We start from the raw sequence: 27,306 nt of genomic DNA, 5'->3' as shown, positions 1-27,306 counted from the left end.
AGTAAAATTTTAAGAAATTAAATTTTTTTTAAAGTGCGTGTATCTCCAGGCAAGGACAATGCACTGCAAAACCTGTGGCACATGGGTGGGTGCACATCAAACAACACACTCGAATCTACCCAACACAAGTGACACAGGCTCCCCATCCAGCTCGGCCCCCCTGCCCTGTCACCCACCAACCCAGATCCACCTTTCGCTTTCACTGTGCAAAACCTCTCCGTCGTCAACACTGCCAAACAGGAAAGATTCTGCAACAGCGTTTTTCCAACTTCCTCCATTTCTTCTGTCAACACTCAACTCATACAAGTGTCGTCTGCCGAGATTGCCCGGGAAGCGGTCAAGGTCAGTGGTGAAGACGAGGCGACAGTGACTGACACATGGAGACGACAGGTGCAGTGAGAGAGGCACGCCACGAAGAATTGACTCACTTGCCACTTGATCCTCACTGCTGCCAACAATGCTGGCACGGTACAAGTTTTCAGGGCATTCCCTTCAACAGGAGGCCGGCCGGCCAATACATGGGAAAGTTTATATAACTGGCTTCATTTAAATCTGGCCGCCGTGCACAGCACTACAGTAGGCCTACCAACAAAAAATTAATTAGTTAACACCGGTAACAGCACAGATACGGAAATGCACTACCAATTGAGACTTAACTTGCACGGAATTCTGTTTAAAAAATCTTCCTGATATGAACATCTTTTTTGCTTCTTCTTTTTTTTCTTTTCTTTTCTTTTTTTCTTTTTTTTTTACGAATAAATTACATTGAATTATCGAGAGAGAAATAGCACATGCGAATCCCACCACAAATAATGAAAAAGAGATAGCCTATATATTGAAGGAGACATCAAGACCGTGAGGACTAGGCAGACAACCTGCCAGTCCCTACACTACTACTGCTACTATACATGGGGCCTACTCTCTTGCCTCTGGACAGAAAGGAAATCTTTATTTGGTGTCATATACTGTACCATGTGTTAGTGTCTGTAGACTATATAAATAGGAATGTGTATAGGCATAATAATATCAGATTTGAGAATCAATCTTCCATTATCAGATTCCTTACCAATGTAAATCCATTTACCGTGACGTGACTGACACATCACGACGTTATAACAGTCCCCGATCCCATTAATTGTTTCCATGGTGAAATGGCTTATTGCCTTAAACAAAAAATTTATTAAAAAAAAAAAAATTAACACCGTCAATAAACATCTCTCTCTCTCTCTCTGTTTAAAGCATTCAGACTGCGATCAACTCTGATGTCTTAGAATTCTGAACTAAGTATGTGTCTTGTTGACATGACCGCGTATTATTCGAGTTGCTGTTTTGGTTATGTGTTCATGGATTTGCACCCCTTCATGAGGGGCAATGGCCTATACTTGAATGAATTCTCTGTATCTGTATCTGTATATATATATATATATGTGTGTGTGTATCTGTATATATATATATATATATATATATATATATATATCTTGTATACGGCGCGAATACGGCCTGACCATTCACGGAGTTCCAACTTCAGGAAGACGGTGGACGCAGTATCAGTGGTTTTGGTGCTAAACCGACTGCCAATACAGTGCCCGTGAGGGTCTTGGTTCGAATCCCATTATCGTCCTTTCTACCAAGTTTCAGTTGACTGCAGACTGTGAATCAAACTGTGCATCAAATCATTAGGATCGTGAGACGATGAACGGAGGTCCCCCTGTTTGCAGCATGCACTGGAAAAGAACCCATAGCAACACTGCTAAGTGCTGGCTCTGGCAAAATATTGCAGATGAAATCCTGTCACTCTGATAAGTACCAATATATATATATATATATGTGTGTGTGTGTGTGTGTGTGTGTGTGTGTGTGTGTGTGTGATGTAGTGTAGTGTACATGCATTTGTCCAAATGCAGTGACGTCTCATTGAGAAACTGAAGCCGAACTTGACTATATCCCCTCCCCCAACCACCCTCTCTATCTCTCCACCCCATCCCATGCCCAGACGGGGATGGATGTAGGTCAGGCCGGGCTGGGAGAGTGGGGAGTGAGGGGGTGGGGGTGGGGGGGGATGCACTGGAGGACCACTCAGGGGGTGAGGGGGGGGGGAGATAGGGGAAGGTGGTCTGGGGTTCAAACAAGGACAGTACAGTTCCGGTTCACCGCCCCGGCTCCTCTTGTCCCCGGCCCTTCCCGGCAGTCAGCGGGACAGACAGACAGAACGTCGTGCAGCAGACAAGGGAGGCATGGCAACTTGACTGACATGCACGACATTTTCATCTCCATGGGGACCAAAAAAACAAACAAAAAAAAACAAACCCCACTATATATTGCTGCACCCCAAGACAAAGTAATTAAGCTGAGTGAATGCAATATACATACATTTCTCTACACACACACACACACACACACACACACACATATATATATATATATATATATATATATATATATCTTTGGCTGCTTGTATGCGGCATCCGAGGGTGGCGGGGACGGAGGGAAATGATTGTATTGTGTGAAACGTGTATCGATCTCTTTCAAGTTGTTTTGGTACCCCCCCAGGAGGGGAGGCGGGATACACAGAGACACACAGGAGACCTGTGCTTCATGGAGAACAATACTACGGGATCATGACAGCCATGGAGAGAGTGAGAGACAGACAGACAGCGACACAGAGAGATACAGACAGACAGACAGAGAGAGACAGACAGACAGACAGAGACACAGAGAGAGAGAGAGACAGAGAGAGAGGCTGGGAGAAGGAAACAGACAGACCAGACTTGTGCTTTCTTACGTGCGCCATGGGCTGACAACCGCTACCACCATGACAGCTATAGAGAGAGAGGGGGGAGGGGGGAGGTTAGGGGGTTGGGGGGGGAGGGCACGGAGTAGGGGGCGAGGGGGAGACATACAGACAGATAGGAGTTCAGTTTCAAGAAGGTGTCAGAGCGTGCGGGCAGATCCATATACGCCACACTACATCTGACCTTCCTGCATAAACCAAACGCGCTGATCAGGCTCTATAGAGACCTTGATTCGTTTTCAACAATCTTTATTGAAAGAAACACAAACGCAGCCGATACACCAAATGATGAAAGAGAGACTTCTGCTTCTCAAAGAGCGATACGCGAGGCTGACAACCACCACCATGACACTCATGAAGAGAGAGGGAGATGGGGGAGGGGCAGATGGACGGACAGATTGAACAGAAGGTGAACGCGCTTGTTAGCCAGACGGCCATGGGTGTCTTGTGCTGCGAAAGGAGAGGTATGAAGTCACTGACCACCCTCAGAGGCGCGGAGAGGTGGGAGGGGAGGGAGAGAGAGAGAGACTGGGAGAGAGAGAGGGGGGGAGAGAGACAAACACAGAGAAAGAATGAGAGAGTCTGAGAGAGGGGGGGGGGGTGAGAGAGAGAGACTGAGAGAGGGAGAGAGAGAGAGAGACTGGGAGAGAGACGGAGAGAGAAGGAGAAAGAGAAATAGACGGACAGGGACTGAGAAAAAGATAGAAATAGTAAGACAGAGAAGCCTCATATACGCTGCCCAAGGAGTTAAGAAGTGACATAAACCACTACAAAGGGTGTGGAGGGAGAGAGAGACAGAGAGACACAGAGAGAGACAGAGAGAGACAGAGAGAGAGAGACAGAGAGTGGAGTGATGGCCTAGAGGTAATGCGTCCGCCTTGGAAGCGAGAGAATCTGAGTGCGCTGGTTCGAATCACGGTTCAGCCGCCGATATTTTCTCCCCCTCCACTAGACCTTGAGTGGTGGTCTGGACGCTAGTCATTCGGATGAGACGATAAACCGAGGTCCCGTGTGCAGCATGCATTTAGCGCACGTAAAAGAATCCACGGCAACAAAAGGGTTGCTCCTGGCAAAATTCTGTAGAAAAATCCACTTCGATAGGAAAAACAAATAAAACTACATGCAGGAAAAAATACAAAAAAATGGGTGGCGCTGTAGTGTAGCGACGCGCTCTCCCTGGGGAGAGCAGCCCGAATTTCACACAGAGAAAACTGTTGTGATAAAAAGAAATACAAATACAAAAACAGAGAGAGAGAGAGGCGCGGGGATGGAAGAGACGGCGAATGGGAGAGAAAGAGAGGAAGAGAACAGGCAGACAATCAGGAAAAGACAGAAAGAGAGAGAAGCCATGGAATGACAAGAACAATCATGACCGTTAACCCTTTCACCGCCAAGCTCGCATTTATGCACAGGCGTGGTAGAGGACCCATGTCACTGAGAGATGACCATTCATTGGTCTGTTATCCATGAACCTACTGTTCTTAATGTTCGGTGGAAGGACAGGCCATATTTTCAATACATCGCAAGGGAAATCCCCAGCTATTCTTAGCTACTGTCTTTTCTGTGTTTATACCACAAGGGAATTTTGTACTCTAAATTGACTGGCGGTGAAAGGGTTCAGGACGGACGGAATCTGGCAGACAGACGCAGAGACAGACTGAAACAGACAGAGCGAAAGAGACAGACAGACAGACAGACAGACAACCAGCCACACAGAGATCAGACACAAAGCCAGGGTTCCCACTCACCTTCCCGGGTTCCCTGTCAAAGTTGACAAACTCTCGGGTGGGGATTCGATCCTCCGGCCTGTCAGACCAGGCATTGGCCGAAAACTGCAGCTGCAGGTTGGTCCCCGTCGCTACAAACGCCTAAATGATATAATAATGGTAATAATTTATATCATATAACACACACACACATATGTATGTATATGTATATATGTGTTATGTGGTCTGCAGTGATATAGCGTAAGTGGCGCCCATCTGTTACTGTCTGCTCTGTCTGGGAAAGAGCTACCCGCAAAGTTTTGTATTTTGCATTTTGTAGTTCTTTTTATCACAATAGATTTCTCTGTGTGAAATTCGAGCTGCTCTCCCCGGGGAGAGCGCGTCGCTACACTGCAGCGCCACCCATGTTTTTTGTATTTTTTCCTGTGTGCAGTTTTATTTATTTTTCCTATCGAAGTGGATTTTTCTACAGAATTTTGCCAAGAACAACCCTTTTGTTGCCGTGGGTTCTTTTACGTGCGCTAAGTGCATGCTGCACACGGGACCTCGGTTTATCGTCTCATCCGAATGACTAGCGTCCAGACCACCACTCCAGGTCTAGTGGAGGGGGAGAAAATATCGGCGGCTGAGCCGTGATTCGAACCAGCGCGCTCAGATTCTCTCGCTTCCTAAGCGGACGCGTTACCTCTAGGCCATCACTCCACATGTGTTGTTTGAATGATATTATAACAGCTAATCGCTCGGAGACAGATTCTCCTCCTTCTTCGTTCAAGTTCGTGGGCTGCAACTTCCACGTTCACTTGTAGGCCCCACGAGTGGGCTTTTACGTGTATGACCGTTTTAGAGGGAGAAAGGGGGAGGGAGGGGGGGGGGATGGGGTGCGGGGGGGGGGGGGGGGGGGGGGGGAAGGAGAATTCTTTTCTTTTTTTTTTGTCACGACATATTTCTCTGTGTGAAATTCGGGCTGCTGTCCCCAGGGAGAGCGCGTCGCTGCACTGAGAGCGCCACCCTTTTTTTTTCTTCCTGCCTGCAGGTTGGTTTTTTTTTTTTATTATTACTTTTGTTTTACTATCGAAGTGGATTTGTTCTACAATATTTTACCAGGGACAACCCTTTTGTTGTCGTGGGTTCTTTTACGTGCGCTAAGTCCACACTGCACACGGGACTTCGGTTTATCATCTCATCCGAATGACTAGCGTCCAGACCACCACTCAAGGTCTAGTAGAGGGGTAGAAAATACTGGCGACTGTGCCAGGATTCGAACCAGTGCGCTCAGAATCTCTCGCTTCCAAGGCGGACGCGTTATCTCAAGGCCATCACTGTGTTGTGTGTGTGTGTGTGTGTGTGTGTGTGTGTGTGTGTGTGTGTGTGTGTAACTCATCACAGAGAAGAAAATATGTATGCCAAGCTTTTGGAAATGTTGAGGAAGTCCCGTCTTTGTGTGTGTGTGTGTGTGTGTGTGTGTGTGTGTGTGTGTGTGTGTGTGTGTGTGTGTGTGTGCGTGCGTGCGTGCGTGCGTGCGTGCGTGCGTGCGTGCGTGCGTGCGTGTGTGTGTGTGTGTGTGTGTGTGTGTGTGTGTGTTTCATTTGTCAGTCTTTCCTTTTTCCGTCACAGGAGAGCTTAATCGTCAGTGGAACAGGCTGCAGACATGTCAACTGATGTGCGGTTAGGGTCTCGGCGTAGTCTTCAGCCTCACTCGTTACAGTCTGTTTCCATCAGTTGTAAAGGTCACACACTGTTTATATGACTCGCTTAAATGGATTCGCAGGTGTTTCCCCCCTCCCTGTTTTTGGATATTTTTATTCCTTTCTTCAACTTCTCTCCCCCCCCCCCCCTGCTCCCCAGCCAGCCGACATTTATGGGGAGGTCAGTCAATACTATGTGTCCATGAGTTGTCAAGGCCTGGCTCCCCTCCACATGAAGAAGACATTTCACTACTCTGGAGGAGAGGCGTTTTTTCTTTTTTCCTTTTTTTTTGGGGGGGGGGGGGCGTGGGGGGGTGTGGGTGGCGGGAGCCGAGGGGGGCTAGAATAACAAGAAAGGGGAAATATATACACACATTTTCAAACGCATTCATATTTCTAATCTTTCAGGCTTTATACAAGTAAATTGTAGTTGTTTGTTAACGTGTTCCTTCGTGGATGACGTTAGTAAAGACTGTATAAACAGGGACTGCATGTGATATTTTAAAGCTATCAGCTGATTTCTAAGATCGCTTAACACTGGACAACAAAGTACAAAGTGCAGTTAATTCTCTTTTACATCAAGAGCAAATAAGAATCGCTATCTTTATGCTGCCTGTAACGGTAATAATGCGTACAGAGACAGATGAAAATTAATATATGTATATTTCAAGCTATGCTCAAGCAATAAAATCTGAATCTGAATAAGCATGTACAGTTACAAGAACAGTAATAAAGATTAACGCAATTTGAACAATTGTAGTCACCCCCGAAACCGGAGTATGGCCGCCCACAAGACGGTGTAAAAACGGTCATACACGCAAAAGCCTTCTCGTGTACATACGAGTGAACGTGGGAGTTGCAGCCCACGAACGAAGAAGGAGAAGAAACAATTGTAGAAGTCATAAAGAGTTTGAGAGAGAGGCGGAGATAAGCAGAAACGTAGGCCAAGACAGACAATGAGAGATAAAAGACAGATATGACGTCATTTATGATCAGTAATACATGTTAATGTAATGAACAATAAATCTATACAAAATACATATTCATGCACACCTACATGAAAACATAAGGCAATCAATGAGAGACACAGACATTTTACTGAAATGGATTTCGATACGACATTTACTATCACACACGTAGAGAGAGAGAGAGAGAGAGAGAGAGAGAGAGAGAGAGAGAGAGAGAGAGAGAGAGAGAGGAAATTACTCGTGCGCAATTTCTAGAAAGCCGTCATAAACCTGTCAATTACTGAGAGAGAGAGAGAGAGAGACAGAGACAGAGACAGAGAGACAGAGACAGACAGAGACAGACAGAGACAGAGACAGAGAGACAGATAGAGACAGACAGACAGACAGACAGGGGGGGGGCGGGGGGGGGGGGGGGGGGGGTTCTTGTGCGCAATGCCGTCACAAACTGTCAAATGCTTATGGAATTGCCGTGTGGGAGGAAGGCAAGAGAGTGGGAATTAAAGGGCCGGCTCACTTGTCATCCGGAGAGGGGAAAAAAAAGAAAGAAAAAAAAGTTCCCGATGTGACATCACACGGCACACGGCAGAAGAGCTGTCAGCTTTTAAAGATCCCGCACACAGTGTGCGGTTAGCTTTTTTTCTTTTTTTCTTTTTTCTTTTTCTTGTAGTACGTTACGTTCTTCACCTCCGTTAATTAAGACGACAGAAAAAGGTCACCATCGTGACATCAATCCTGTGTGGGTTGTCTGCCTTATCTATATGTGTGTGTGTGTGTGTGTGTGTGTGTGTGTGTGTGTGTGTGTGTGTGTGTGTGAGTGAGTGAGTGTTTGTGTGTGTGTGTGTGTGTGTGTGTGTGTGTACGTGCGTGCGTGCACGCGCGCGCGTGTGCGCGCGTGCCGTGTGAGAGAGAGAGAAGGAGAGACAAGACTGACAGACACTGGTAGAGTGTGTGTGCACCCACGCGTTCTTGTGCGTACATGTACAAGCGCGCGCGCGCGTGTGCGTATAATGTGTGTGGATGGATGCTTTCTACCCCCGAAAGCGGAGTATGGCTGCCTTCGTGGCGGGGTAAAAACGGTCATACACGTGAAAACCCACTCGTGTGGATACGAGTGAACATGGGAGTTGCAGCCCATGAACGAAGAAGAAGATGCTTTCTACATTAGTTTAACTCTCTCCATACGAACGGCGAAAGAGACGACTGGCGTTAACAGCGTTTCACCCCAATTACCATCATCAAAGTATTGCAAGCGGAAGGCTCTTATACTGAAGAGGTGAATGTTGACAAAGAATACCACAATTCTGACGACAGAAGCTAAAGGTTGGGTCATTGAGACACCCACTGGACATCCGAGGGGTCTGTGTAGAGGAGAAGAGAGGACTGGCCGTACTGAGTGAGTTAAAGAAGTGGGTTTCAAAGGAAGCCGTGAATAAAGTGAAGGAAGAGAAGTCCCTGATCTGCAGAGGGAGTTAGTTCCAGACAGTTCTGTGGTGCCAACTTGCTTCAGGAAAAAGGGGGAGAGACCCACTGCACCAAAAACACCATGCAGTCCGCTTCCTTTTCAACTTTCTGGATTGGGAAAACCAATGTATTTCCGCAATAAACAAATGCTCTCTTGCCAAGGTTTGAAGCGAAACTGTATTGTAAACAAGCAAAGCAACACGTTGAATCCTCCAACGAAACCTCAACCAAACACGGGTAAAATTTTCAAGACGGGAATTTCCGCAACATATTCTCTCTTCTTAAAAAATAAATAAATAAATAAATAAAAAAAATTAAAAAAAAAAAATTTCTACTCATTTTTTCCAATTTTTTTATCAAGATTTTTTTGTTTTGTTTTTTTGTTTTCAAATGCCTGTTTTCAGATTATATAACAAAGATGGTGTGTGTGTGTGTGTGTGTGTGTGTGTGTGTGTTCAAGTATTTTTGTGTATTCAAACATTTGTTTTCGAATATAGAATGAAGAATTTTTTGGTATTTGAATGCTTGTCTTCAAAATATATAATAATGAATTTTGTTTGCATCGAAATGCTCGTTGTGTGTGTGTGTGTGCGTGTGTGTGTGTGTTCAAATATTTTTGTGTATTCAAACATTTGTTTTCGAATACAGAATACAGAATGAAAATGTTTTTGGTATTAGAATGCTTGTTTTCAATATATATATATATATATATATATATATATATATAAGAATTTTGTTTGCATCGAAATGCTCGTTTTCAAAATATATAAAGATTTTTTTTTTTATTCAAATACATAGTTCCGAAATATATAATGAAGATTCTATCTACTCAAATGCTTTTTTGTGCTATATAACGAATTTAAAAAAAATTCAAATGCTTGTTTTCAGAGAGTTTATAATGGATATATTTTTGAGATTCAAGTGCTTATTTTCCGGCAGACTATAATTATAATGAATAAACAAAACACATTCGGGGAAGGTATTATGCCAACAAGGAAAAAAACAATTTCAATACGAACGAAAAACAAAGAAAAATCCATCCAGCCTAATACATTTCATCGGCTGAAACTGGAAACCACAGTTTTTATCCAGGGGTGCTCAAAGCTTTTGGGGGGACTCCAGCGTTGAGAGGGACCCCCTCCCCCTTCTCTCTCTCTCTCTCTCTCTCTCTCTCTCTCTCTCTCTCTCTCTTTGTGTCTCGTGTGGCTTTAAATTGATAGCTATGATATTGTGTGAGTCGTTTGATTTTAAAACAGTTTTGCTTTATTGATGAAAAAATATGTTTATATACTTAAAGCACTTCACTTAGTTTCTCTGTTGATAAAAATATCATGTGCGTTGCGTAATTCAAAGCATTTCAATTTGCTTTTACGATAGAATAATTATTGTGTGGTGTAGGCCTATAATTCAAAGCACTTGATTTTGATCTATTGGTAAAAATGTTGTGCGTTCTGCCTACTTCAAAACATCTGATTTTGCTTTATTGATAAAACGTATTGTGCGTCAGTTGTAGGCCTATAATATAGACGACCTGATTTTGCTCTATTGAGAAAACATATCGTATGCTGCACAGAATTCAGAACATCTGATGTTGCAGGTATACATCTATTGATTCGATTTTCTCGTCTTTGCCCTTAGGAATAGATAAAAGTCTGCTTTTACCAATACTCTCTCTATATAAAATTAATGTTGTTTCCTCTCTCACTCACTGCGTACGAGCGTGTGTGTGTGTGTGTGTGTGCTTGTGCATATATATGTTCTGAAAACATTTCTTGGAGTGTTCCCACCAAAATCAAATGATCAAGTCTATGGTGAGACAGATGCCGGATATATTTGCAGTCAGCTATTAAACTGATGCGTTCAGTACTGGCTAAAAATTAGCACAAATTAACGTTCACAGACAAGTCAGCTTGTAAAGCATATGAAACGTAGTTAGATTTAATTCACAGGGGTAAGAAAAACCGGAGTTTGAATGTTAGGGTCAAGTAGTGCAGGCCAAAAAGCTTCCCCCCCCCCCACCCCTCCTCCCCGTGCGTTTCGTGGAAGACTCGTTGAAGGCAGTTGTCTGTCTCTGTCTCTCTGTCTCTCTCTGTCTCTCTGTCTCTGTCTCTCTCTGTCTCTCTCTCAAGATTTTGGCTACGGACATTTGGTTTCAATGCAAATAAATTGTGGTTTCAACCTGCAGCATCCACAAAATCGCTATGTCCTTTGTGTGCATCTAGCGTAGATGACGAAAAACATTTTTTTGTTTCGTTGTAAATTATACGATATAAGTGTACATTTTTAAAATCTCATCTCAGCTAAAAGACATGACGTTTTTTTTCTGTTTTATCGTCTGATGATGAATATATCATACTGTCAGTAGTTAAATTTATCTCAGAAGCACAAAGAATAAGGCATAATCACAATGATCAGAACATACCAGAGTAAATGAGGAGGATATCCATGTGTAAATTTTATTTTCTTATGTTAATTTGGTAAGGTATATAATTGATATACTGAACTATATCATTGCCAGAATTAATGATCGAGTTTGTTTGTATGATTAGTTTCTTTGTGTGTGTGTGTTTGTTCCGCTTGTTCAATGTATTGTGAGAGAGTGATATTAGGAGATTTTTTTGTTTGTTGATGAAACACTTTTAAGCAGAATGTTATTTTGCACTTAAGGGGATTTAAGAATTATCCCTCGTCACCCCCTTGTCAATAGACCCTTACAGGTAATGACAATCAAATGTCAAAGCGTGAAAGCGTCTCTCCAACTGTATGTCTCTGTCTCTCTCTCCCCCCTCGGTGTCTGTCTCTCTCTCCCCCCTCTCTTCCTCTTCCTGTCTGTCCGTCTCTTTCTGTGTTTGTCTGCCTGTTGTGTATGTAGCCTTAAGTCTTTCTTTCTTTCCCTGTCTGTCTCTGCAACTTCACTTTTCACAGCGTGTCAAGTGCCTCGGGATCTGGCCCTCCACACAATTCAAACTTCGAAACACACACACGCACGCACGCACGCACGCACGCACGCACACACACAACGCGGCTAAGTAAAGGGGAGATAAATAGAGAGAGAGAGAGAAAGAGACAGAGAGAGAGAGAGAGAGAGAGGCACTGACAGAGAGAAAGAGAGATAGAGAGAGAGGCACTGACAGACTGACAGAGAGAGAGAGAGAGGCGCGCGCACACACACACACACACACACACACACACACACACACAGAGAGAAAGAGACAGAGCGAGAGAGACAGAGACAATAAGAGAGGGTCACTGAGAAAGGTACACACCGAGAATGACACAGAGAGAGGAAGACAGAGATGTTGGTTGTGATTATGTGTACGACAGATACTCACAATGTCGGCGTGTCCCTCCCTGCATTCAGTCTGGAAACGCAGCTGTCGCTCGTCTGGCGGTCGGTCTCTGAAGCCCGTGTACCGTACCTATAATCACAGCGTGCAACATGCAGTGTTTAATGGAGAAGTCTTGCTTCACACGTTGGCTGACGGACTGACATAGAGCCTTTGATATTTTTCATTCTTACATTGGCTGACTGACATAGTACTTTTAATATTTTTGAAATTCTTACGCTGGCTGACAAATATAGTATACCAACCTCAAATAGTTTTTATTTTTAATTTTTTAAATTTTTATAATTCTCACGTTGACTGAATTGGCATATAGTATTTTTATTCTTACATTGGCTGACTGACATAGCCTAGTACCATTCTAATTTTTATTTTTACGCTGGCTAACTGACATAGTACCTTTGATGTTTTTCATTCTTGCGTTGGCTGACTGACGGACATGGAATTTTTAATGTTTTTGTTTTGGGTTTGTTTTTTGTTTTTCTTACGTTGACTGACTGATATAGTGTACACCTTTGACATTTTTTTAAAAACATTCTTACGTTGGTTGACTGACATAGTATGTGAATATTTTTTTTCTCATATTCTTATGTTGGCTGAGTAACATCAGTATTATAGTACCTTGAACATGTTCTATTCATACGTTGGCTGCATAGTACCTTTTTTCTTCTTCTTCATTCTTACGTTTTCTGATTGATATAGTTCCTCGAATATAATTGCCCCCTCTTCTTTTTCTCCCAAAACCAGCACCAGTGGCTGGTGATTTTGTCCTTGTTGGTCCGTATTGCCTGCCTGGGTGAATCGTGAGAATATCTATACTCACGTAATCCTGTTTTAGTGCAGTCAGTTGATCTATTTCATGTGTCTGGGCGCGCGCGCGCGCGCGTGCGTGCATGTGTGTGTGTGCGACTGACGGAGTGTGAGTGTGCGCGCGCATGTATGTGTGTGTCTAAAAATGTGTGTTTTTAAGGAATGTATTTCTTTTTAATCTAAGCATTATTTACTTGATATTTTTATTGTTTGGTGGATCATGCTTTTTTATTCGTTCTGTGAACGCACTGGATTGAGCTGTTGTAATGTCGTATGTTATGTTTATATCTGGCTCGATGATGTAAGGCGCTTTGAGCAGCATTAGTACTGGATATCGCGCCATAGAAAAGTTATGAATTATTATTATCACTGGTAGGTTGATCAAGTGACTAACTGGGTGTCCGTACTGCCTGCTTGGGTGAATAATGAGAATGATTCGTACGACTGATAAGTTTATTAAGTGACTCAGTGTACAACTGCCTGCTTGAGTGAATAATGAGAATGAGAATAATTCGTACGACTGGTAGGTTTATTAAGTGACTGACTGAGGTACCCATCGAACGATTAGACTTGATAGAGGAAAAAATAACACGGCCTTCATATTTATGTCTTTTGACTGTTGCCTGACTCAACAGCCAGTGAACCAATCAAATGGCGTCGATTCTTCGTCTTCGTTGGCTGTCACCCCCACCTACGTTGGATCGTTTAAACGGGTGGGCTTTCACCATAACCGCCTGTTTCTATCCTGCCTATCAGGCAGACATAATCCGTTTTCGGGGTAGATAGCCTACATGATGAGTGTACCATGGGTTCGTGTTTCCACAAGGCCGTCGGATACTGACATGACTAGTTTCTTTATTCTATTACTGACTTCAGAGTGCTCATTTGAGAACCAGAAACTGACATGACTCGCTTCTACTATAAATTTTTGAAGTGTAAATAAACAAACAGCGCGCCCACTTTAACTCATCCTAAAAATAACGAACACACATTTCTCCACATAAAAAAAATAATCTGGAACACGAGGTATTAGTATTTGTATACCACATTAAAATTAAGATAAAATGAAAAGACTGAGAACAAGGTGGCGTGTGTTATGCGTTGCGATGTGTTCCAGGCTGTTGCTGTTTCACTGCACTGCACTGCCTTCTGCACTGCGACAGTTGCGTGGACTGCGCTGCGCTGTGTTTGTTTGTGATGTGTTGTTGCACTGCTTTGTTACAGAAACACATATCTCAAAGACTGGACTGAGAAAAAAAAATCAGGTTTCTGTCCCTAGTAAAAACACCGGACTTGCCAAAGCGCCGCGCAACCTTCTCTGTCTGCGTGCACGCACAATTTTTATTGTTCTCTACCAACATAGATTCTTATTCTGTGTACTTTTCGATACGGAGAATTTCCATGTGAGTAGTTTTATGTATTTGATCATGTGTGTGTGTGTGTGTGTGTGTGTGTGTGTGTGTGTAATTCTACACGTGTGGTAAGTGCAACTGACTGATGTGCACGAGGGACCTCAGTTCCTTGTCTCGTCTCAAAGCCCAGCACCAGGATGACAAGTGAACGTCCATGGACGGGGTGTGTGGGTGGATGGGAGCAACAGGGATGGGTGGGAGGTTGAGGGAGGGGGGCGGAGGTTGAATTGGAGGCCATTAAAAACCTCGTGCAGTTCTTTTGCGAATCGAACCTAGAACTCCGGCGGGCGCTGTATGTCTCTGGGGACACTTGTGAAAAGCATGCACTCGCTCGTGCATCACGTGTAGGTGTACCTAGTATATGTACGAGATCTGTGCGTGTATTTCTGCACGCTGGATCCGAAACCATAGCAACCAGTTTCAGTTTCAGTTTCAGTAGCTCAAGGAGGCGTCACTGCGTTCGGACAAATCCATATACGCTACACCACATCTGCCAAGCAGATGCCTGACCAGCAGCGTAACCCAACGCGCTTAGTCAGGCCTTGAGGAAAAAAAAAAAAAATATATATATATATAAGCTTACATAAATAAATAAATAATAATTATGATATCAAAAAAAAAGAAAAGAAAAAAAGGTAGTAGTAATGAAAATAATGATAAAATAATAATAATAATAAATAAATAATTAAATAAATAAGACAACAATGATGATAAATAAGCAAATAAATATAAAACATGAAGACACCAGCATAGGCCAACAATAAGCAAGCCAAAACGCTGAAATTTATTTTATTTCTGGAAGGAGAGAGAGAGAGAGAGAGAGAGAGAGAGAGAGAGAGAGAGAGAGAGAGAGAGAGAGTGCTAGCTCCATAAAGTCAAAGAACGAGATGCGGCGATTTGGTTTTCACACTTCAGAGTTGTTGGGGTTTTTTTTCACCATGTAATCAATTTTTTTTTTCACCATATGATTATGTGTGTGTGTGTGTGGTCACATTTTGGTGTGTGTATGTAACATAGATATAATGTTTTATGTTATCAAAAGCGTTTTTGTAAAGCACCTAGAGCAGATTTCTGGATAGTGTGCTATATAAGTATAATAATAATAATAATAATGGTACTTATATAGCGCTAAATCTTGTGCATAAACAAATCAAAGCGCTTTCGCACCAGTCATTCTCACGCAAGCATAACTCTAAAACTGAAAAAAAAAAAAAAAAAAAAAAAAAAAAAAAAAAAAAAATCTAAAAAGACAAGGAAGAGGCAGGGAAGGGAGGCGATTTTGGGAAGAGGTGGGTTTTAAGGCCAGACTTGAAAGAGCTGAGTGTGGAGACTTGACGAAGCGAAAGAGGAAGTTCATTCCAATTGCAAGGTCCAGAGACAGAGAAAGAACGGTGGCCAACAGTCGAGAGTTTGAATCTGGGTATGTGTAAGTGGAGTGGATCCGAAGCTGATCGTAGTGAACGAGATGGAGTGTAGAGGTGAAGGCAGCCACAGAGATAGGAAGGGGCTGATTTGTGAATAGATTTGTAGCATAGAGTGCTGATCTTGTACTTTATTCGGTGTGAGACAGGGAGCCAGTGGAGATGTTGCAAAAGAGGAGTGGTGTGCTCAGATCTTTTCTTTCTGAGGACGAGTCGGGCAGCAGAATTTTGTATGCGCTGAAGGGACTGAATGGATGAAGCAGGCAAACCAGACAATAGAGAGTTACAGTAGTCAAGGCGAGAGAGAATGAGAGAAACGACAAGTCTAGATGTTGCGTCAGTGGACAGATATTTCCGGATGGAACTGATGCGCCGCAGTTGACAGTAGCAGGATTGACATGTCTGATTGATAAATGTTTGCATGGACAGTGTGTTGTCAAGGACAACGCCGAGGTTCCTGACTGAAGTGGACAGAGGGATGGATGTACTGCCAAGTTTGATTGTATTAGTTGTAATGGAAGAGAGTTTTTGTTTAGTTCCTATGATCATTGCTTCAGTTTTGTCCGCGTTCAATTGTAACTTATTTAGAGTCATCCAATTTTGAATATCCAGGAAGCAGTTAGATGTTTCTTGCAAGAGCGACAACAGTTTTTCAGGTGTATCACTCTTCTGGAGTTGAGTGTCATCAGCATAAGAATGATGACTGACATTATGGCGGTTGATAATTTCAGCGAGAGGAGCAGTGTACAGTGTGAAGAGCACTGGGCCTAAAACAGATCCCTGTGGGACTCCATGTTCAATTTTAACGGGTTCAGACTGGAAATTATCAACAATGACAGACTGGAATCGATCAGTGAGATAAGATTTGAACCAGTTTAGAACAGTGCCGTTGATACCAAATGTAAAATGAAGACGGGAAAGAAGGATTGAATGGTCTATCGTGTCAAAGGCGGCTGACAAGTCGAGAAGAGTGAGAAGGGAGATCTGTCCTGAGTCGGACGCTAGCAGTAGGTTATTCAGGATGTGGAGGAGAGTGGTTTCGGTGCTGTGGTCAGCACGATAGGCAGACTGAAATGGGTGGATGAGATTGTTGAAACAAAGGTGATTGTTGAGCTGCTTCAGGACGGCTTTTTCAAGGAGTTTGGACAGGAATGGAAGATTAGAAACTGGTCGATAGTTTTTCAGAATGTTTGCGTCAAGGTTGGATTTCTTCAGAAGAGGCCGGACTATTGCAGTTTTGAAAGTGGATGGAAACGTTCCAGTGAGAAGGGATGAGTTGACAATGTTGGTGATTGTGGGGAGAAGCTGTGAGACACACTGAGAAAAAACAGAGGCTGGTATAGGATCGAGCTCACAGGATTTTATTGTCATTTCTTTGAGGATTTCATGGACATCTGTTTCAGTTAATGGATTAAAGGAATGGAGAGGAGTGCCGTTGAATTGAGGATCAGGATGAGTAGGTTGGAAAGGCATTTGGTCTAAGATGGTACGAATGTTCTGGACTTTGTCAAAAAAGAAAGAGGAGAAGACATTGGGGAGTTCAGATAAAGTGTAGGTAGAAGGAAGAGGAGTCTTTTTTGCAGTGCCGAGAAGATTTGACATGATAGTGTAAAGAGATTTGGTGGATGTGGCATCGAGAACTTGAGAAGAAAAGAAGTTTGTCTTCGCTGATGAGATCATATGTTTGACTTTATTTATTTGTTTTCGGAAGATTTGATTGTGGACTTTCAGTTTTGTTGATCGCCATCGCCGTTCCAATTGGCGACGTTTGCGTTTTGCAATTCGAATGTCTTGTGTGTACCACGGGGCGGAAGGTCTATCAGGGAGCATGCGGGTAGTGGGGGGTGCATGTTCATCCAGCAGTTGAGAGAGGACAGAGTTGTAGTGTGTAGAGACATTGGTGTGGGAAGAAATTTTGGAAAGGCGTTCAGCAGCTTGAGAAGAAAAAGTGTTAATGTTGATGGATTTCAGGTTGCGACGAGTAACGGATTTTTTGGTTCTGGTAGGTTTTGAAATATTAAGCAAGAATAATACAGCAGAATGGTCGGAAGAGAGTTCGTCAGTTACAGTCACTGACGCAATCATAGCATCAGAGTCACGTGTGATGAGCCAGTCCAACGTATGGCCAGATCTGTGTGTTGGTTCTGTAACGAGCTGAGAGAGAGAATGATTGGACAGAGATAGACATAGGCGTTTGACATCAGAGGAAGTTTGGTTGTTGAAATGAAAATTGAAGTCTCCGAGGATGATAAGTTTACCAGAACGAAGTATCCATTATTATTATTATTATTATTATAAAGAACTCAGGCTGGTTATGAATATAGGTATACCTACCTGTTACGAAAAAGTAAACTCACGTCGGATCTGTGTGTGTGTGTGTGTGTGTGTGAGTGAGTAGGTGTGGGTGTAGGTGTGTGGATGGGAAGGAGGGTATGCATGCGTTCACGGGCTTCATGGGTGCGAGGATTTAAGCGATCGACAACAAAACGTGTTTCTGGGTGAACTGCGAGCAAGAGCGCGCGCGCGCGCGAGTGTGTGTGTGTGTGTGTGTGTGTGTGTGTGTGTGTAGTGTGTGTGTGAGAGAGAGAGGGTGTGTGTGTGTGCGAGAGAGAGAGAGAGTGTGTGTGTGAGAGAGAGAGAGAGAGAGAGAGAGTGTGTGTGTGTGTGTGAAAGAGAGAGAGAGAGAGTGTGTGTGAGAGAGAGAGAGAGAGAGAGTGTGTGAGAGAGAGAGAGAGAGAGAGAGAGAGAGTGCGTGAGAGAGAGAGTGAGAGAGAGAGAGAGTGTGTGTGTGTGTGAGAGAGAGAGAGAGAGAGTGTGTGTGTGAGAGAGAGAGAGAGAGACAGTGTGTGTGTGAGTGAGTGAGAGAGAGAGAGAGAGACAGTGTGTGTGTGTGTGTGTGAATATGATGCAAACATAAGTGTGTGTGGATTCCCAAGTTTAGTTTTCAAAGTCTTCCCAAACACACCTCTTCCATTCTGCCTTCCATCTTACTGACTTTCGTGCTTCCTCAACTTGTGTTGCTGGCGATGTGTGAGCGTGTGTATGCGTGCTTGTTTGCGTGTTTGTTCGTGGTATGTCGAACTTGAATGTATGTGCACCTATGTACATATAGCTTCTGTTTTAAACGGCACGAGATTCCTGTGTAGGAGGTGTGAGTGTCGGCCTGCATTATCTTTTTTTATTTTTTTTATATTTTTAATCTCATCATCTGCACCGTGTCAGTGGCATTACTCCCACGCCGCTCATTTAGATTCCCCCATTCACGGCCACACCCGGGTTCGTCCGTCACAGTTCCAGCCTCGGCAGTCCGCTGCATTATCATTATTGTTATGGATGAGAAAAAAAAGGCAGAGGGGAAGTAAGAGGAAAGCCCAGGGACAGACCGAGAATGAGGGAGAGAAATAGATACAAAACAACGTGAGTGCGTGCGTGTCTCTCTCTCTCTCTCTCTCTCTCTTTCTGAACTAAGTATGTTTCCTGTTGACACAACCGCATATCATTTGTTGTTTTGGTTATATGTTTCATGTGTTTGCACCCCTTCATGAGGGGCAATGGCCTATACTTGAATAAATCATCCGTATATATATATATATATATATATATATATATCCCTCGTCTCTCTTTCCCTCTGTGTGTGTGTGTGTGTGTGTGTGTGTGTGTGTGTGTGTGTGTGTGTGTGTGTGACCGAGAGAGAGAGAGAGAGAGAGAGAGAGGCAGACAGGCAGAGAGACAGAGAAAGGCAGGGAACGACAGAGAGGATACAGAGAGAGAGAGACAGACAGACATAGAGGAGACACAGGGAGAGAGAAAGAGCCAGAGAGAGCCAGAGAAGAGTGAGACAGACAGACAGACAGACAGACAGAGTGAGATACAAGAGATAGAGAGGGAAAAAAAACTATTTCAGTGTGCATGTGCCTGGGAGGGCTTACAAGCCCGATGTAACAATCTAATGCTGTCCGAAGCACATTTGTCTTGGCGTTTTCCTGTTAACTTGGAGGTATTGATCAGTAAGCACTTGAGCAAGACATGCATTGGACTGACTGAAAAACCTGAAGTCAGTACAAAATTATCGATATGTTCAGTCTATGGTCACAAAACTGTGGAAAGCTAACCTCCATTCAAGTGCTGCTTGGCACAAGTCATGCTGTCAAACCGGCGACACTCGTCACCACTTACCTCGCATTCACGGCTCAGTCTGCGGAAAATGTCGTCATTTTGGAACTTGGCTCTTTGGTTGGACACAACTCGGGGCATTGTCCAAAAGTGGTTGTCCTTCTGGGGTTTACAACAACACGCACTAGGCTCAAATAATAACATGGTCCTTTCCTCTGTGTCTGCCATTTGTTGATCACAACAACCAATGTGACTGGGCGGTACCCGTACTCCTCTCTGATTGGTCGGCTAATTTGCTTTCGTGCAAACTTCCGACATGACCCGAATCCTGCTTTATTCCAAATATGGTAATTTGCGGTCTCCGGTCATTGAACGATACATCGATCTGTTTGTTGGGCGTTTCACGAACTTGGGAGATCAAGTTTCGTGCGACGGAAACAGCCACATTTAGAATATTCCGTCAGCCTAATGAATAATGCATGACTTCCGATGGGCGGCTGGTAGGATTCCGACAACTCACGTGGTGGCAAAACCGCGTGTTTCACGGAAGTTGACATACAGCACGAGCTTTCAATAATTTGAAGGCAGCGTGCACAGCCAGTGTGTGTGACTGTGAGCGCGCGCAGCATGGATTCAGCGCGCGCCACTTGTTCCTGGCGTGAGTTCTTGACGTATCAACTGCAGGTTGCAAACCCACGACTTCCAAATGTCATGAGGTTAGAGGGGAGAAAAAAAGAGAGAAAAGAATGATCGAATGATTTCTGTGGTAAGTAAAAATGGCGGCTCGTCTGACAGGTGTGGCAATGCTGCTGTCATTTCTTTATGGGGGAAAAAAAAAAAAAATTGAAAAAAGTGAAGAAAAAAGGGAAGAATCACGTAGGTTTTCCGGTTGTTCTTCCTCATTCCTCACTTTACCCGCCCACCAATTGTGACAGGTGACGATCGAGAGGCAGAGTGAAAAATCTAGGACAAATACATGACGCCGGAGCGCGCGCGCGCGCGTATTGTGTGTGTCAGTGTGTGGATACAGTGGTGTGTGTGTGTGTGTGTGTGTGTGTATGTGTATGTGTGTGTGTGACGGTGTGTTTGTGTGTGTGTGTGTGTGTGTGTGTGTGTGTGAGTGTGTGTATCAGTATCAGTATCAGTAGCTCAAGGAGGCGTCACTGCGTTCGGACAAATCCATATACGCTACACCACATCTGCCAAGCAGATGTCTGACCAGCAGCGTAACCCAACGCGCTTTGTCAGGCCTTGAGAAAAAAAAGAAAAAAAAAAAGGTGAATAAATAATAGATAAGCTTACATAAATAAATAAATAATAATTATGATATAAAAAGGTAGTAGTAATGATAATAATAATAATATGATAAATAATAATAATAATAAATAAATAAATAAGACAACAATGATGGTAAATAAGCAAATACTGAATGTAAAACATGAAGGCACACATTCACACACACACCCACACATGCATAACAGATATGCACCAAACATGCAGTTTCACAGATATGAAAGCACAGTCAAATACATATAAACGTACATGAGCTCCAACACACACACACACACATTACCCTGCACCTCCTCTACCCCCCTCCTCCACACACTCATTTCTAGTCTATGTATCGCAGCTTCCACTGCACACACACACACACACACACACACACACACACACACACACACACACACACACACACACAAACAAACACACACACACACAAACACACACACACAAATGAACACTTACTTGTACAAACACACACACACACGCCCATATCTCCCACCCCCAACCCCACACACTATATACGTTCCAATATCCTGTTGCTCCCACAGTGTAGGCATGCATACACTCACATACCTCATCCTCTACCCCACCTCCTCCCCGCAACCCCACCTCCCCCTCACACACACACACACACACACACACACACACGCACATGCACAGAACTCTCCTGACACTTGTGTACACTTACACTCTCGCGCATGCACAAACGCACTCAAAAACACAGACACACACATACACACAAACACACACATACACACACGCACAGAGGCTGCCACTGATTGGCCGCAAGAGGGATGGGAAAAGATCTCTGATGCCAAGAACGTGGCGTCTGGTGTGTTGCTCAGTCTATTGTATTTGGAAAAGCCCACAGAGACTCTGTTCCGTTTTGAAGAAATTTGCGCAATGTTGGTTTGGAAATGATGCCGATATTTGTTTGATTTGCAAAGCATCATGCTCTACCTTGCATGTTAGACTTACGGCCGCTCCCTCTCTCTGCTTTTATTTCTTTGAGGCGATCGATGGTGTGATGGCCTTGTACCTGTTCTTTTTGATATTCTTGGACTTTTTTGAGGATTTCCGATTTTCCTAGATGTAGGCCGCTCGTTGGTGTTGCGTTACCAGCAAGTCTGTCAGCTCGCTCATTTCCCTAAACACCTGCATGTCCCGGGCAGTATGACCATGTGAGTTTTTTAATCTGAAAGTTGCGCATTGCCTTATGCCACTCTGGGCTCTCCACTCCGTTTTCAATTTTCTGTATGAGGTTCATTGAGTCGGTTAGAATCATGGCATGTTGGTTTCCGGGCGTATGGATGGACGATAGCCACTGGAGGGCAAGTGTCACAGCTTCATATTCCATCGTTAGGCTGGAGGTTGTGACTTTGTAGGCAGCATTCTCTTCCCTAACTGTTTTTCCATTTTGTTTCGCAGTGAATCCCCAACCGGATTGGTCTTTGGTGACTGAGCCATCTGTGTATATGATGATGTCCTCTTCTTTACTGTTTTCTTCTATGAGTAGCTTCACTTCCGCATCAGTTTTGCCCTCTGGCCATTCCCGACAATGTCTTCCTAGTGTGTGTGTGTGTGTGTGTGTGTGTGTGTGTGTGTGTGTGTGTGTGTGTCTTAGACTTGACAAGTTATTCAAGATCAGTCCGAATGAATTACGCACCGGGCTGAATTATCAGCTTGATTACACTAAAGTGTACTTGTGATGTTCAGCTGATCTTTTTTCTTTCTTTCTTTCTTTGGGTTCTTTTTTATTCGTTTATTTTACAAAATTCACCTTTAATCAATAGAACAGAGAATGTTTAGTTATCAAACTTGAGTTAAATCACATTTTGTGCTGTGATTTCATCAATTCATGTGCTTGAATTTTGTTCCACGTCAGTCCCCAAAAGAAGGCAACATGATTTAGATCAGTCGGCTTCAGTTAATCAGTGTGTTGAAACTGCTCGTCAGGCCACGCTCTTGAATAGCGGACTGGACACACACACACACACACACTCTCTCTCTCTCTCTCTCTCTCTCACACACACTGACACCGACAAGCAGACAAAGAGAGACTCATTGAGGTACACAAAGAGAGTTTATGTTCGTCAGCATCTCAGTATAACCGGCCGTGTGTGTCAGTGTGTGTGTGTGCGCTCGCGCGCGGCGCGCGTACGTGCGGTGCGTGCATGACGGTCATGCCAGTGTCACAGTGTGTCAGTGTCCGTGTGCGCGGCAGTGCGCGTGAGCTTGCTTGTGTGTGCACCAGTGTGCACCGGCGATGTGTATGTGCGTGTGCGTGTACTTCACTGGAGCGACTGAGCTCTCGAGACCAGAAGAAGAGACTGACTGAAAAAATAAATGAGCTGGAGAATAAAAGACACACACAGATAGCTAGACACACAATGTAGACTCGGAGAGAGAGAGAGAGAGAGAGAGAGAGAGGGGGGGGGGGGGGGGGGGAGAGAGATCGAGACGATGATCAATCAAACTGAATTTAAGCGTTGAGGTAAAGTGGATACAAAATCCGTTTAAAAACAATTAACACCCTGACGGACTGGTTTAACCGGAGAGAGAGAGAAAGAGAGAGAGAGATGCGGATGCGGGTGTTTTATTCACAGTATAAAGGCCATTGCTTCCGGCGGCCTCCGCATGAACGGGTAGGCTACAACTATACACAAACAAGCACAGTCACTGAAAAAAATTATCAAGTTGCAAAAGATCTTAAATGCAATGCCTTGAACAAGTATATTGACAAATTCCTTATGACGCTTAGTTTTTTTTTAGATGCTAGGACGGTAGACTTAAACGACTGAAATTGATTGGGATATGTATAAAAAGCAGGTGGGATAATACGCGTACTCTCAAACCAGGCTTGTTAAAGCAGGACAACATAACTGACCTGACAAAATGCAGCTCATCTTCACTTTCCACTTTTGCACAACGGACACATTAAATCAAGTGTAGAATGTTTCCTGTAACGATAATAATGCTGGGAAATTTCTGAAATACTAAAACGAAATCTTGTCATGATAAATTTCAAGTGTCTAAGTTCATACGCAGGTAAATCTTAAAGTCATGACCAGTACAAAATGTCCTATATATATATATATATATATATGAGAGAGAGAGAGAGAGACAGAGAGAGAGAGAGAGTTTATACAACTGTGATTGAACCTAAAACAGGCCTCGGATTCTCAATGGCAATTGACACGTACGGCTTTCGTCGGATCTCTTCTGTGCCTCAATGTTTTGAATGTAACGCAGAGACGGACGCACACAAAATTAACTTGTACTGAGATAGACACCAATTAAAGCGGCGGAGAGAGAGAGAGAGAGAGACGGAGAGAGAGAACAAGAACAACTGAGAATAAGAACAAGAACAAAATTAATGGTTTAATTGCGTATAGGCCTGTGACCCGTTGCAAACATAATAATTTATGAGAGAGAGAGAGGCATTCACATGGAATGCGAGAGGTGGGCAGCGGATCGGTAGACAGTCGGAGAGAGGCAGAAAGTGAGAGAAAGAGAGAGAGAGAGAGAGAGAGAGAGAGAGGGGTGGGGGGCCTGGGGGGGGGGAGGCAGACAGACATACACTGAGACAGACAGTACAACTGTAAATCTAAAACAGACCCCCGGATTCTCATTGGCAATGATCTCTTCGACCTCTTCCATGTGACGCAGATCAGTTGTGGGCTGCATGTTGTTCGTCCGTCGGGATCGACGAGGACCATCTAGTCATCCTGGGGGTGGGTGGGTTGGGCTCTGTGGGTGCGCAGATGACTGATCAGGCCAATTCGCGCCCGGAAGGTTCTGACGCAGTGTGGACAGGGGGTGGTGGCGGCTGTCGGGGACTTATTGGCCCTGCTTTTCCTGGCCTGCCTGCGTTGCTCTGCTGCAGCGATTCTGTTGGCCTCACAGGATTTGGTGCCTTTGTGGACAGCTGAACGCCACTTTGGTCTGTCCATTGCATTCAGCTCCCATGTGTCGTGGCTGATGTTGAAGGCTGCATGTAACAGGTTCTGCACTGCTCAGTCTGCTCTTGTTGACCAGAACAGCAATACAGCTGCTTCGGATAGCTCTGCCGGGTACTTGTGCAGTTTTCCTGACTTAGCCGCTACGAGAAAAAAAAAAAAAGTACTGTGATGATCGGTAACATTAGCAACACCAACAAAGGACCTTTACCTGCCTAGTGCAGACAGTCAGGTAAAATATAAGCGTTACGAGAAACAGCCCTAGAAACTTCGTCATAAAAGGAAGCTCTTCATACAAGCCTGTCCTTCATGTCACACTGCTCTATGGATGTGAATCATGGACAGTCTACAGACGCCACGCCAAAAAGCTGAACCACTTCCACACCACCAGCCTCAGAAAACTTCTCGGCATAAAGTAGCAAGAGAAGATCCCTGACACAGAGGTGCTCACTCATGCAAACTTGCCCAGCATCTACACCATCTTGAGGCAGGCCCAGCTGCGCTGGGCAGGCGATGTAGTTCGCATGCCAGACCACCGGCTCCCCAAGAAACTGCTGTACGGCGAACTCCAACATGGCAAGCGCTCCCATGGAGGCCAAAAGAAGCGCTTCAAAGATACTTTGAAAGCTTCTCTGAAGGCCTTCAGCATCAGCCACGACACATGGGAGCTGAATGCAATGGACAGACCAGCTGTCCACAAAGGCACCAAATCCTGTGAGGCCAACAGAATCGCTGCAGCAGAGCAACGCAGACAGGCCAGGAAAAGCAGTGCCAGCAAGTCCCCTTCAGCCGCCACCATCCCCTGTCCACACTATGTCAGAACCTTCCGGGCGCGGATTGGCCTGACCAGTCATCTGCGCACCCACAGAGCCCAACCCACCCACCCCCAGGATGACTAGATGGTCCTCGTCGATCCCGACGGACGAACCGCACTTGCATAAACAGCAACTGGGCGTGACGCACGATAAACATAGTCATATATTTACCTAAATGGGAACCATGCCGACGTTCATCTCACTGAAATTCTGTGTTTCAAGAACGTCACCAACTGCCATCCACAGATCATAAAATAATAGGCGACTGAATGCGCTTGCTCGACCTTGCCCTGTCTTATCTCGGGTTGCACTCAACTTGACTGAGAGAGCCGCTTGTATGTTTCGGCCGCCAACGCCGCGTTTTGACCACATGTGTTTCGCCTACTGCACGTACTTCTAAATAACGCTCGTTTCGCCTACTCCTTGTGCACCAGACTACAGTACTGCAATCATACAAATTCATCTTGATTTAGTTCATCAATGGCATCAACACACTATGATGTTAATGTGCACAGTTCTAAAGGCTATAAACGATAATTTCACAATGAGCGTGCGTCCAGCATTTCAACTGAGGGATTCAAGTCAGTAACAGTGAATGAAGCAAATCAAATCCTTTCCATGTGTTTGTCTGCAAAATGCTGTTCTTGGTAATCCGTCTTCGTGTTCACCAACAGTTTAAGAGCTCAAGTCAAAAGACAACTTCGAATGCACTTAGATTTCAACTGTCTTATCACCTGAGCGTTTTACATGATATTCGTAATAATATATAATTATGTTCATTTGTAAAATCAATAGTAAATTTCCAGTCCGATGAATGAAGATGTGTATTATCCGTGCAAAACGCGTGGCTGATTCTGTTTGTGAAGTTGAATTTGAACAACGACAACAACAAAAATCTATCAGGAAATGTGAGCAGTGATGACTTCGTCTGTTGGCGAAACCAATTTTAACGTGGGTGCGAAGGCGAAACTGCGCGAAAATGAGGGTGTGGATAGCAGGCGGAACGACCCTGCCGACACAATAACGGTAAAGGAGGGGGCCGGTTTTTGAGAACAAAACGTAGGCGAAATGCGTAGGCAACTGAGACATGTGGCACCTGTCACAGTGTATGGTATTTGTAAGCAAATAAGGTTAGTAATGATTTTACCGATAGCCGGTTGATTAGTGTGATATGCACAACTGGAAGGCCACTTAGGGCTAAGTTCGGCTGGAGAAAGGCGGCAACTACTTAAGTACTATATATATATATATATATATATATATATATATATATATATATATATATATATATATATTATTTTTAAAAAAAACATTTATATATATATATATATATATATTTTTTTTTTTAAAGGATATCGACTCACTGATCTTTTTCGCGCACTGCATTGAGTTTGTGTCCAAGGGAAAACATTTGTGTGTTAAACCGTGTATCATTCCTAGCTGGGATGGAACTTCACATACGACCGTCGGTTCATCAGCAACATGTTAACATGCTGAATTTAACTTTTAAAAAAAG

The 27,306-nt window shown here is 44.0% G+C and overlaps 1 protein-coding gene across 2 annotated transcripts in view; it reads right to left on the bottom strand.

Moving 5' to 3' along the window:
• The window catches only part of LOC143300454 (core-binding factor subunit beta-like), a 43,946-nt gene extending 24,025 nt beyond the window's left edge, over window positions 1-19,921 (bottom strand). For both annotated transcript variants that reach the window (XM_076614139.1, XM_076614140.1), the window contains exons 1-3: window positions 19,796-19,921; window positions 11,965-12,051; window positions 4,540-4,659 (exon numbers count right to left, since the gene is read on the bottom strand). In XM_076614139.1, coding sequence (XP_076470254.1) covers window positions 4,540-4,659; window positions 11,965-12,051; window positions 19,796-19,873 — 285 coding nt within the window. In that variant the 5' untranslated portion in view covers window positions 19,874-19,921. The remainder of the gene's footprint in view (window positions 1-4,539; window positions 4,660-11,964; window positions 12,052-19,795) is intronic.
• Between the last annotated feature and the right edge of the window lie 7,385 nt (window positions 19,922-27,306).

This window comes from Babylonia areolata, chromosome 26 (assembly GCF_041734735.1).
Source record: "Babylonia areolata isolate BAREFJ2019XMU chromosome 26, ASM4173473v1, whole genome shotgun sequence".
NCBI lineage: Eukaryota > Metazoa > Mollusca > Gastropoda > Neogastropoda > Buccinidae > Babylonia > Babylonia areolata.
This window is presented reverse-complemented; position numbering and strand designations above follow the sequence as displayed.